Source organism: Balaenoptera musculus, chromosome 15, assembly GCF_009873245.2.
Source record: "Balaenoptera musculus isolate JJ_BM4_2016_0621 chromosome 15, mBalMus1.pri.v3, whole genome shotgun sequence".
Classification (NCBI taxonomy): domain Eukaryota; kingdom Metazoa; phylum Chordata; class Mammalia; order Artiodactyla; family Balaenopteridae; genus Balaenoptera; species Balaenoptera musculus.
The window spans coordinates 72,954,333-72,966,816 of NC_045799.1; the positions used below are offsets into that span (position 1 = coordinate 72,954,333).

A 12,484-nucleotide genomic window follows, 5' to 3' on the forward strand; every position below is an offset into this window, starting at 1 on the left:
CTGACTAAGGAAATGGCTTTGATGGGTGAGCCAGGAGAAGCTGCTGAGTTAGGATCAGTCTGCGCTACCCAAGTTTTGTTGGGACAAGGTATTATGAGTGTTTTTCATGAGTCAGCCAACATGATCTTGGATCTCGTCCAGTAGGGTTCATGCCCTAAGGCTGGTCCCAAGGGATTACCCAAAATAGAAATATATCTATCCTAGATCATGGAAATGACCGGAGAGCGAGGGGTCTAGCTAGAACCTTCCAAGAGTCATAAAAGTTCCCAAAAGTGAGTCTGTTTTAAACATCCACCAAGCTGAGAATGTGAAGCTACCATACAAAAACTGGCCTATCTCTTGATCTCTCTTCCCTCCACACAGCTGCTACCCTCCAACTCTTGTTAGAAGGGAATTAAACAAGAGTTAGTGAGTGAAGGAAGAAGTGTGTAGGGAAATAGTTAAGGGGAGAAAGAAGCAGAGTAGAAGCAGGGAAAAGACTAGAAGGGAAAGAGTAGAGGGGGGGAGAGGCAGGGAGAGAGAAGGAGGAATATTGACTCTGTAACAGCCCAGGGAAGGGTAGAGGGATTAATTTTGAAGTTTTGAATACTATACATGACTGAACACTTTAATTACTGAATAGAGACTGTGTTTGCAACTTAATGTAACAGTAGGAGTATCTGTTACCTAATAATTAAAGGAAGAGCATAGGTCCTGCCCAAATCTTCATACAGAAGCAGAGGAAAAATACCCCCACTAAATATAAAGTTTAAAGAAGCAGTGGGAGACTGAAATGAAATTTTGTTTTTACCACAATCTATGTGTCATGCTTGTTCAAAACATGGTTACATTTATATTTATGTGAATATAGGAGAAATCTGGCAAGAGAGGCTCCAGACTTAACAATGATTACATTTAGGGGGTGGAATTCTTAATTTATACATTGGATATGTTACTATAAGCAAGTATTAGTTTTATCATTTTAAACAAAAGATTAAAAATCAGAAGAAATACTTTTAAAATAAACAAGTAGTTGGCATTATAATAGAATAATCCACAGGTGAGATTTAGAAGGTCTTGGACTTGGACCTGTCTTCTCTAAGTAGTCTTTTCTCTGTCTCCCACCTCTGAACACAGACCTTACCCTGATATTTCTTATTCTCCTTTCCATTTCCTTTCGACTATGTATGCTCCTGATTGATCTCTTCTTTTTATGATTACCACACATATTTTAAAATTTCCACCTGCTCACTGCTTCTCATCATCCTTCTATAGTCTTTCCCCTGTTACATGGCCATATTTCAAAACTTTTAATGCCACATTTGCCTTGTCTGCATTACTGTCAGTTTCATTTGGTAATTCACTATGCAACAATTTCTTTTACAAAACAGAGAATACTGAAAAGTGTTTATATGTTCTGAATTTCTTTTAGATGGGGAGAATAGTCCAGAAATAAAAAAATCAAACCAGAATATTTCTGATGAAAATAAAACCTGTGACATGCTAATGGAGAGATTAACAGGAGACAGTTTCTGGTACTCCATCTTAGGTGGACTCTGGGATTTTGATTACCGGTTAGAATCTAACCAAGAAAACCAGCAGAGACATTTAGGACAAGTATCTTTCACTCACAAAAAGATCACACAGGAGAGAAGCCTTGAATGTAATAGATTTGGGGAAAACTATAATCTGAACTCAAACCTTGTTATGCATCAGAGAATTCCTTCAATTAAAATACCCCTTAATTCTGACACACAAGGAAATAGCATCAAGCATAATTCAGACTTGACTTACTATCAGGGAAACTATGTAAGAGAGAATCCTTATGAATATAATGCGTGTGGAAAAATCTTCAATCAACATATTCTTCTTACTACTCATATTCATACTGAGGGGAAACCCAGTGAATGTGGGAAGGCCTTCAGTCAAAAGTCATCTCTTACTCAACCTCAGATAGTCCTCACAGGAGAGAAGCCCTATAAGTGTGATGAATGTGGGAAAAGATTCAGCCAGAGGATACATCTTATTCAACATCAGAGAATTCACACAGGAGAAAAACCTTTTATATGTAATGAATGTGGGAAAGCCTTCCGTCAACATTCATCCTTTACTCAACATCTGAGAATTCATACTGGAGAGAAGCCCTATAAATGTAATCAGTGTGGTAAAGCCTTTAGCCGTATCACATCCCTTACGGAACATCATAGACTTCATACTGGAGAGAAACCTTATGAATGTAGTTTTTGTGGGAAAGCCTTCAGCCAAAGGACACATCTTAATCAGCATGAGAGAACTCATACAGGAGAGAAACCCTATAAATGTAATGAATGTGAAAAAGCCTTCAGCCAGAGTGCACACCTTAATCAACATAGGAAAATCCATACTCGGAAGAAATTATGTGAATATAATAAATGTGAGAAAACCTTAAGCCACAGTCCTTCACTTACTCCTCAGCACATAACTCAGAATTTTTAGCTTTGTCCTGGCGGGGGTGGGGGTGGGGTAAGGGACTCATATGAATATATAAATGTAGGAAAATTTTGGTCAGACCTTTTCATCCCACGCAATATCATATTATTCATAGTGGGGAGAAAGGTTATAAATAAACTTTTAATGTGTAGAAGCCAAATAAATTTAGATCTTAAACTAGTAGCATATTATATTCCCAGAAGAGGTTATAAATAGTGAAAGTAATTTATTTTATAAACAAGATTATATGAGGAGTCATGTTCCAAAACTTTTCTTAATGACCAGAAATCCTGTAGGCAATAACCTATGATTATTTCCCTGTGATTTTTATAGCATAAAGTTTTTAAATTATATAAACATTGATTAATCAAGGCAATGATATGGTATAACCAGTCACATAAACTTGAAATGAACAGAAAAGAGCAATATTTCTTAAACTTCAGTCATTTGTATGCATCCTTTACAGATTTTACCATATTCAGTGTTTACTTAATATTTTCCTTTAAAGGGACTCAGAATTTTTAGCCTTGTCCTAGGAAATATTATTTATGGAAATTGTGAGTTCTATATGCTAATTATATTCTAATTTCCAGCAAAATAAATATATAACTTTGAAATTGAAAATATCCATTGATGTACCACCTAAGTCTTCTGACCATTTTTTGAAAAGCCATGTGAGAGGATATGGCAGTATTATGTTATTTTTTAGGAATCCTTGCATTATTTTCATCAAACAGGTCCTAGGATCTTTAAGAAGAGTCTTGGAGGAGACTGAGGGTCATATTGATGAACTTTGAAAAGTGATTCAGAGAAGTCTACTTTTCTATCCTGTTATTCTAGTTTTAAATTTCCCTGTAGCAAACATAGATTTTTGAACTAAAATTGTCATTTCTGTTATTATTGCAGATTTGAATAGAGAGAAGGTTTTATTTTATAATGACAGGGGCTTTATAAGAATCCCTACACCTCCCTGCACCACTGTGGAAGATGGAAGTAGGGCACCGTACCAGAGGATGAGTGGTGGTGCCACACTGAGGCTAAGAACCAGGGAAGAGCCTTACTGGCTTATATAAACAACTAAAGAAGTGTTACTAATTGGCTTATTAATTCGTTTTATTTATTGAAATATATTTAGGTACCACCTTTTTCCAAAAAGAATTTAAGGTGTTTTAATTTGATTTTTATGATTACTGCCTTGTTTGACAGAAATCACTTTTTGACATTACAAAGCATCGTAAATATAAACTGTCATAAGCCATGAACAGCTGCAACTAGGAGGCTGCTTCTGTTTCTTGGCTTTCTGTTTTTCTCTCGGTCTTCTCAGGTACGGCTGAAGAAGCCATGAGGCTAAGTAAGAATGCAGTCCCCTTGCTTTCTCACCTTCCTTCTAACATATCTCCCAGCTCAAGACTTCCCCCTTTTTTTTTCCCTGTGAAGGACTAGATATCACAGGCCTTAAGTGAAAGCTGGAATGATTTAAATTTTTTAAAAAATTAAAACACTAAAAACCAAGAAAGAAATGAAATGAATTCATTTCATCATGGAAGTTAAACTTTTCAAAGTACATTTATGTCCCATGCATCAGTGGATGAAATAGTTAATAAAACCCCAAGTTACTGTAGTCATGGAGGATTTCTAATAGTATTTTGTGTTCAGATATCTGTGAAATGGAGATCCATTGTCAAGACATATAAGTTCTGGAAGTGTCTCTTCACCAAAAGGATCTACATTGAACATTTATTTACCCTAAGGAGGCAGAGTATAGAGCACTCAGGTTTCAGGAAGAGAGAGTGAGCCAAGGCGAAGTCTCAGGTAGCAGAGGTATGTATGAAAAGAAGTAATGGTTAATTACAATTGGTGAAGCCTTTGATCAAAGTTTAATTTTGCAACTGGGGGGCGGGGGGGGGCGGAAACCTGAATAATCCACAAAGAGTGCTAAGGGCTTCAATACAAGGCATTGTATCTCAGCACAGGGGAAGAAGGAGAGCACTATGGGATTTTTCAGGAGAGGATCAGCAGAATTTGGACAGTTTCAGAAAAGAGGAGTCGGGACTGAAGAAGACCAGTTGGCCATGGATTTTCAGCAATTCTTCATAAATAGGAATTATAAAATTAGAAGCCTATTATATATCCTTAGGGTCATAAATGATTATGCTTATGTTAACTGTACAGTAAACTATGTCATTCTGGTGTGAATTCATTCTCATGTCCTTTGTTGTCTTCAACATGTTCCAAGTTAAGTGAATCCTAAATATATTTATTACATCAAAATTCAAGGAAGCCATAGGAGTAGTACTCATTCAGAAACCTGTTGTTATGATTTATTTCTGTGTAGGAGGGCAAGATATTACCCTTTTACATATATTAATTCATTTGGTCCATCCAAACAGGTGTTGTTGCCTTTCTTTTATGAAAAGAGATACTTCAGCTTAGACATAATAATAAGTGATTTATTATTCAGGGCTTCTTGGACTGAAATGTCACTAGAACATGGATCATGTTACTCCTAATCCAGTGGATACAAACAGTGCCAGGAACAGTGTTTTATAGCACTCTGAAAACATTTGATAACTATATTAAAATTAATAAAATGAGAGATTGCTGCTCAACACCAAAATTCATATGACTCTTTTTCTGAACCTCAGAGTATAAAAGGATTGCCATGTTGATAGATTCTCTTATGTCCAAACGTCTTATGGGTTGGAGAAAAATACTCATCTGGATTTTGATTAATGTTCAATTTATTAATTTAAGGAACCAACTGACATTCTTTAAGCAGCCAACATTCCTCTAATTATTCATAGATGTGCAAATAATAAATAAAAACTTAAGAATTTCTAAAATTAGATATCCCTACTCTTTTAAACACTGATCAGATTTAAATACATGTAAACATTTCATTAAAATCACAAACCTAGGGCTTCCCTGGTGACACAGTGGTTAAGGATCTGCCTGCCAATGCAGGGGACACGGGTTCGAGCCCTGGTCCGGGAAGATCCCACATGCTGCAGAGCAACTAAGCCTGTGTGCCACAACTACTGAGCCTGCACTCTAGAGCCCGTGAGCCACAACTACTGAACCTGCGTGCTACAACTACTGAGGCCCACGTGCCTAGAGCCCATGCTCCACGACAAGAGAAGCCACTGCAATGAGAAGCCTGTGCACCACAACAAAGAGTAGCCCCTGCTCGCCACAACTAGAGAAAGCCCACGTGCAGCAACGAAGACCCATCACAGCCAAAAATAAATAAATGAAATAAATAAATTTTTTTTAAAAATCACAAACCTAAAATTTCAAATTTTATTAAGTGCCTTAAACACATTAAGAAACAGGTAAGAGGTACCCAGATTATAAAAATAATTATACCGAAACTAGTTATAAATATGTTAACTCCAGGCTTCCCTGGTGGCGCAGTGGTTAGGAATCCGCCTGCCAGTGCAAGGGACACAGGTTCGAGTCCTGGTCCGGGAAGATCCCACATGCCGCGGAGCAACTAAGCCTGTGCTCCACAACTACTGAGCCTGAGCTCTAGAGCCCGTGAGCCACAACTACTGAAGCCCGCATGCCACAACTACTGAAGCTCACGTGCCTAGAGCCCATGCTCCGCAACGAGATGCCACCGCAATGAGAAGCCCGCGCACCGCAACGAAGAGTAGCCCCCGCTCGCCGCAACTAGAGAAAGCCCGCATGCAGCAGTGAAGACCCAACACAGCCAAAAATAATAAATAAGATAAATTTATATTTAAAAAAAGTTAATTCCATGGACTTGATGTTTTTATCCTTATTTGAATATTTTCCCAGGGTTCCAATTTTCGTATGTTCCTAGGTTTACATTTTTCTACCAGGTACTATTTGTATACCTTCCTCAGGTTTTAGTAATCTTATTCAACCCAAAATAAGAATAATACTGTGACAGACAAATTAAGTTGAAATTTATGGGTTAGCAACTGGCTGATCTTTACTTAGGTCATCCATAAAACCTAGTTGCACAGACCAAATATTCTTTGGTCTCCTTTTATAACAAAATATCACTTGTTATGTCACGGGACATTTTAAGACCTTACTTTTATATAGATTGTAAATTTTTGACACTTGAACTTTCCCAAAACCATCTGGCCCATTGGCCTGTCATTATGGTATGGTGATCTCGCTGGCTAGCATTATTTAAAGCTTTTATGTGCATCATTAGGATAATTAATGAGGCTATCCAGCTCCTTCCAGAAGAATGCAAGTTTTGTTGTCAGTTTTCCTCTATAGAACATTTGGCTACTTCATCATTTTGCAACATATTGCAACCAACTTTCTGCTTGTTTATTGTATGTGACCGTTAGAGGTGATTAACTGTTGAACCATCTCTCTACTTGGTCTGAGTGACTGTCCGGTTCTTCCTATTTCTTGATATGGTTCAACATTTTCCAGGATTATCTGGCTTGCCCAACACCCCTTTGTTTCTTCTTAACTGATTAAACAGGAACAAATACATATATACACATACATGCATGTATATATACATATATATGTACATATGCACATACTTAGCAAGAAATATATATATTACTTTTTAAGATCAGTATTGAATTATACATATCATGTTACAATCATCCTTTTATGACTGTTTTAACACACTTGACTTGAGCATCATTATGAACACTTGGCCTCTTATATAACAAGCAGTTCCAATTAACCATTTTTTTAAATGCTCAAATTGTGAGAACTTAGCCAGTGGAAGCTGCATTAAGCTAGCTTCTTTTAACTCTTAGCACTTTTTCTGTTATCTGTAAACACTTTCTCGTTTTTGGAAGTAAGATGGTCCAAACCCATTCCAAAATTTTCACTGTTCCAAGACGTGAGAATACTGTCTTTTTTTTTGGCTGCACTCAGCATGTGGGATACCAGTTCCCCAACCAAGGATTGAACCTGCACCCCATGCAGTGGAAGCGTGGAGTCTTAACCACTAGACTGCTGGGAAACTCCCAAGATGTGAGAATAGATTCCTGCCCAAAGAGTTCTATATTCTTTTAGTACAGAGTAGTAGAAAAGACCAAAATCTGGGCCCTAGGGATGTCTGTGACCATTGAGAGTGAGCAAAAGTCCTGCTGCTACTACAGCCACTGCTATCAGGACACTTTTTAGACTTTATAGAAAACCTTCAAAACTCCACCAAAAGCTATTAGAACTAATAAATGAATTCAGTAAAGTTGCAGGATACAAGATTAATATACAGAAATCTGTTGCATTTCTATACACTAATAATGATCTATCAGAAAGAGAAATCAAGAAAATAATCCCATTTACAATCACATCAAAAAGAATAAAATACATAGGGAATAAATTTAACCAAGGAAGTGAAATACCTATATGCTGAAAACTATAAGATACTCATAAGATACTCATGAAGGAAATTGAAGATGTTACAGATAAATGGAAAGACACCCCGTGTTCATGGATTGAAAGAATTCATATTGTTAAAACGTCCATACTACCTGCAGAAAACTATAAGAAGACACTGATGAAAGAAATTAAAGTTGATACAAATAGATGGAGAGATATACTATGTTCTTGGATTGGAAGAATCAACATTGTGAAAATGACTATACTACCGAAAGCAATCTACAGATTCAATGCAATCCCTATCAAACTACCACTGGCATTTTTCACAGAACTAGAACAAAAAATTTCACAATTTGTATGGAAACACAAAAGACCCCGAATAGCCAAAGCAATCTTGAGAAAGAAAAACGGAGCTGGAGTAATCAGGCTCCCTGACTTCAGACAGTGGTACAAAGCTACAGTAATCAAGACAGTATGGTACTGGCACAAAAACAGAAATATAGATCAATGGAACAGGATAGAAAGCCCAGAGATAAACCCACGCACATATGGTCATCTTATTTTTGATAAAGGAGGCAAGAATATACAGTGGAGAAAAGACAGCCTCTTCAATAAGTGGTGCTGGGAAAACTGGACAGCTACATGTAAAAGAATGAAATTAGCACACTGCCTAACACCAGACACAAAAATAAACTCAAAATGGATTAAAGACCTAAATGTAAGGCCAGACACAATCAAACTCTTAGAGGAAAACATAGGCAGAACACTCTATGACGTAAATCACAGCAAGATCCTTTTTGACCCACCTCTTAGAGAAATGGAAATAAAAACAAAAATAAACAAATGGGACCTAATGAAACTTAAAAGCTTTTGCACAGCAAAGGAAACCATAAGACGAAAAGACAACCCTCAGAATGGGAGAAAATATTTGCAAACGAAGCAACTGACAAAGGATTGATCTCCAAAATTTACAAGCAGCTCCTGCAGCTCAATATCAAAAAAACAACCCAATCCAAAAATGGGCAGAAGACCTAAATAGACATTTCTCCAAAGAAGAAATACAGATTGCCAACAAACACATGAAAGGATGCTCAACATCATTAATCATTAGAGAAATGCAAATCAAAACTACAATGAGATATCATCTCACACCAGTCAGAATGGCCATCATCAAAAAAATCTACAAACAATAAATGCTGGAGAGGGTGTGGAGAAAAGGGAACTCTCTTGCACTGTTGGTGGGAATGTAAATTGATACAGCTACTATGGAGAACAGTATGGAGGTTCCTTAAAAAACTAAAAATAGAACTACCATACGATCCAGCAATCCCACTACTGGGCATATACCCTGAGAAAACCATATGTACCACAATGTTCATTGCAGCTCTATTTACAATAACCAGGACATGGAAGCAACTTAAGTGTCCATCGACAGATGAATGGATAAAGAAGATGTGGCACATATATACAATGGAATATTACTCAGCCATAAAAGGAAACAAAATTGAGTTATTTGTAGTGAGGTGGATGGACCTAGAGTCTGTCATACAGAGTGAAGTAAGTCAGAAAGAGAAAAACAAATACCATATGCTAACACATATATATGGAATCTAAAAAAAAAAAAAAATCATGAAGAACCTAGGGGCAGGACAGGAATAAAGACGCAGACCTACTAGAGAATGGACTTGAGGACACCGGCAGGGGGAAGGGTAAGCTGGGAGAAAATGAGAGAGTGGCATGTACATATATACACTACCAAATGTAAAACCGATAGCTAGTGGGAAGCAGCGCATAGCACAGAGAGATCAGCTCGGTGCTTTGTGTCCACCTAGAGGGGTGGGATAGGGAGGGTGGCGGGGAGGGAGTCACAAGAGGGAAGAGATATGGGCATATATGTATATGTATAGCTGATTCACTTTGTTATAAAGCAGAAACTAATACACCATTGTAAAGCAATTATACTCCAATAAAGATGTTAATAAATAAATAAATAAAATGTCCATACTACCCAAAGCAATCTACAGATTTAATGCAATTCTTGTCAAAATACCCATGACATTTTTCACAGAACTAGAACAAATAATTCTAAAATTTGTAGGGAACCCAAAAGACCCTGAATAACCAAAGCAATCTTGCGAAAAAAGAACAAACCCAGAGATACCAGTCTCCCTCACTCTAGGCTACAAAGCTACAGTATGAAACAGTATGGTCCTGGCACAAAAACAGACATACTGACAAATGGAACAGAATAGAGAGCCCAGAAATAAACCCACACGGTTATGGTCAATTAATCTATGACAAATGTGGCAAGAATATACAATGGAGAAAAGATGGTCTATTCAAGAAGTGGTGCTGGGAAAACTGGACAGCCACATGTAAAAGAATAAAAGTAGATCATTTTCTCACACCATAAAAAGAAACTGGAAATTATTAAAGACCTAAATATAAGACCTGAAACCATAAAACACCTAGAAGGAAACATAGGCAGAACACTCTTTGACATAGGTCTTAGAGATATTTTTTTGGATCTGTCTCTTCAGGCAAGCGAAATGAAAGCAAAAATAAACTAATGGGACAGACTCAAACTTAAAAGCTTTTGCACAGCATAGGAAACCATCAACAAAATGAAAAGGCAAGTGTCCATGGACAGATGAATGGGTAAAGAAGATGTGGTATATATATATATATATATATATATATATATATATATATACACAATAGAATACTACTCAGCCATAAAAAGAATGAAATATTGTCATTGCAGCAACATGGATGGACCCAGAGATTAACATACTAAGTGAAGTAAGTCAGACAGAGAAAGATGTACCATATGATATCACTTATATGTGGAACCTAAAAAAAGATACAAATGAACTTATTTACAAAACAGAAACAGACTCACAGACATAGAAAACAAACCTACAGTTGCTAAAGGGGAAAGAGGGAGGGGAGGGATAAATTAGCACTTTGGGATTAACATATACACACTACTATATATAAAATAGGTAATCAACAAGGACCTACTGTATAGCACAGGAAACTCTACTCAATATCTTGTAATAACCTATAATTTAAAAGAATGTGAAAAAGAATCTGAATCACTTTGCTGTACACCAGAAACTAACACAACATTGTAAATCAACTATACTTCAATTTAAAAAATTCGACAACACACTAAAAGGATCAAAAAACATGATCAAGTGAAATTTATCCCTGGGATGCAAGAATGGCTCAACATACACAAATCAATAAATGTTATATACAACATTAACAGAATGAAAGATAAAAATCATATGATCCTCTCAATGGATGCAGAAAAAAACATTTGACAATCCTGTCATGATTTTTTAAAAAAAATCAACAAATTGGGTATAAAAGGATATCCTAAAGATATCTGCATTCCTATGTTTATTGTAGCATTATTCACAAAAGCCAAGATATGGAAATAACCTTAATAGTGTCTGATGAATGAATAAGGAAATGTCATATATATATATACAAAATACTATATATATTTTTACATTATATGTATGTGTATATATTATATAAATACAAAATTCCATCTCTATATGTATATACAAAATACCATAGACTGAGTGACTTATAAAAACAGAAATTAATTGCTTACAGTTCTGGAGGCTGGGATATCCAAGATCAAGGTGCCCAAAGATCTGTGTTTAGTAAGGGCCCACTTCCTGGTTCATAGACAGTGCCTTTTTGCTGTGCCCTCACATGGCAGAAGGGAGCAAGGGAGTTTTCTTGGAGTCCTTTTGTAAAAGAGATTGAATCCCATTAATGAGGGCAAAGCCTAATCACTTCCTCAAAGCCCCATCTCCTAATACCTTCACAGTGGAGGTTAGGATTCAAGATAAGAAATTTGGAAGGACACAAACATTCACACCATAGCAGTGACCGTGAGGAGAAATGGATGAGAAGGATGGGTTGGGGGGCAGGGGGCGGAGGGGGAGAGAGAGGGAGATTGAATATATGAGAATGAATAATGTGTATATGGGTTATGGGTTAGGGGACTGGATGGCTGACCAAGAAGCTTATCAAATGTGGGGAGGTTTTACTCCTTTCCAAAAGCATCTGATTCATGTCTTACACCATGAATGATTGCATGTTGTTTTCCATTTTCCAAGTGCCAACTTCTTTATAGGTTAAATTTTTGTGGGTGCAAGCAGCAGACATTGACTCTGGTTGTATAGTCTCTCCAGGACACCTACCTCAGGATGCAGTAGCTCCAGTCACCTCCCATCCTCCGATCAGAGCACTCAAGATTCATATTCCTGGAAGGTAATTTGATTGGTCCAGCTTGGGCCTCGTGCTAAACGAAGATGGAGGACTTTGATTGGCAGACCCATTGAGGCTACAGACACAGGAATTCAGAAAGGCAAATCAAGGTGTTTTTACCACAGCAGACAGGACGCTAAGGGGTGATAGGACTCAATCGGATCCCCCAAAATGGTATAAAGATTCCCTTAAACTGAGGACATTGAAGATACAGCAGATGCAGAAAAAAAGCCTTTTCAGAGTGTCCCTTATCTGACTAAAGGCAGAGTTTTCTTTTTTTTTTTTTAAGTCAATAGCTATTTTTTAAAATATTTATTTATTTTGGCTGCACCGGGTCTTAGTTGAGGCATGTGGACTCCTTAGTTGAAGAAAGTGGGATCTAGTTCCCTGACCAGGGATCGAACCTGGGCCC

The 12,484-nt window shown here is 37.1% G+C and overlaps 1 protein-coding gene across 3 annotated transcripts in view; it reads left to right on the top strand.

Annotated features, from left to right (window-relative positions):
• Positions 1–12,484, top strand: part of MRPS17 (mitochondrial ribosomal protein S17) — a 43,057-nt gene that overhangs the window by 25,469 nt on the left and 5,104 nt on the right. Inside the window, exon 6 of one of the 3 annotated variants that reach the window (XM_036826691.1) lies at positions 1,412–2,888. The exons of 1 other annotated variant lie outside the window; for it this stretch is intronic. In XM_036826691.1, coding sequence (XP_036682586.1) covers positions 1,412–2,454 — 1,043 coding nt within the window. In that variant the 3' untranslated portion in view covers positions 2,455–2,888. Of the gene's footprint in view, positions 1–1,411; positions 5,394–12,484 lie in introns of those variants that run through there. One more of the 3 variants, XM_036826693.1, reaches the window with a different exon arrangement.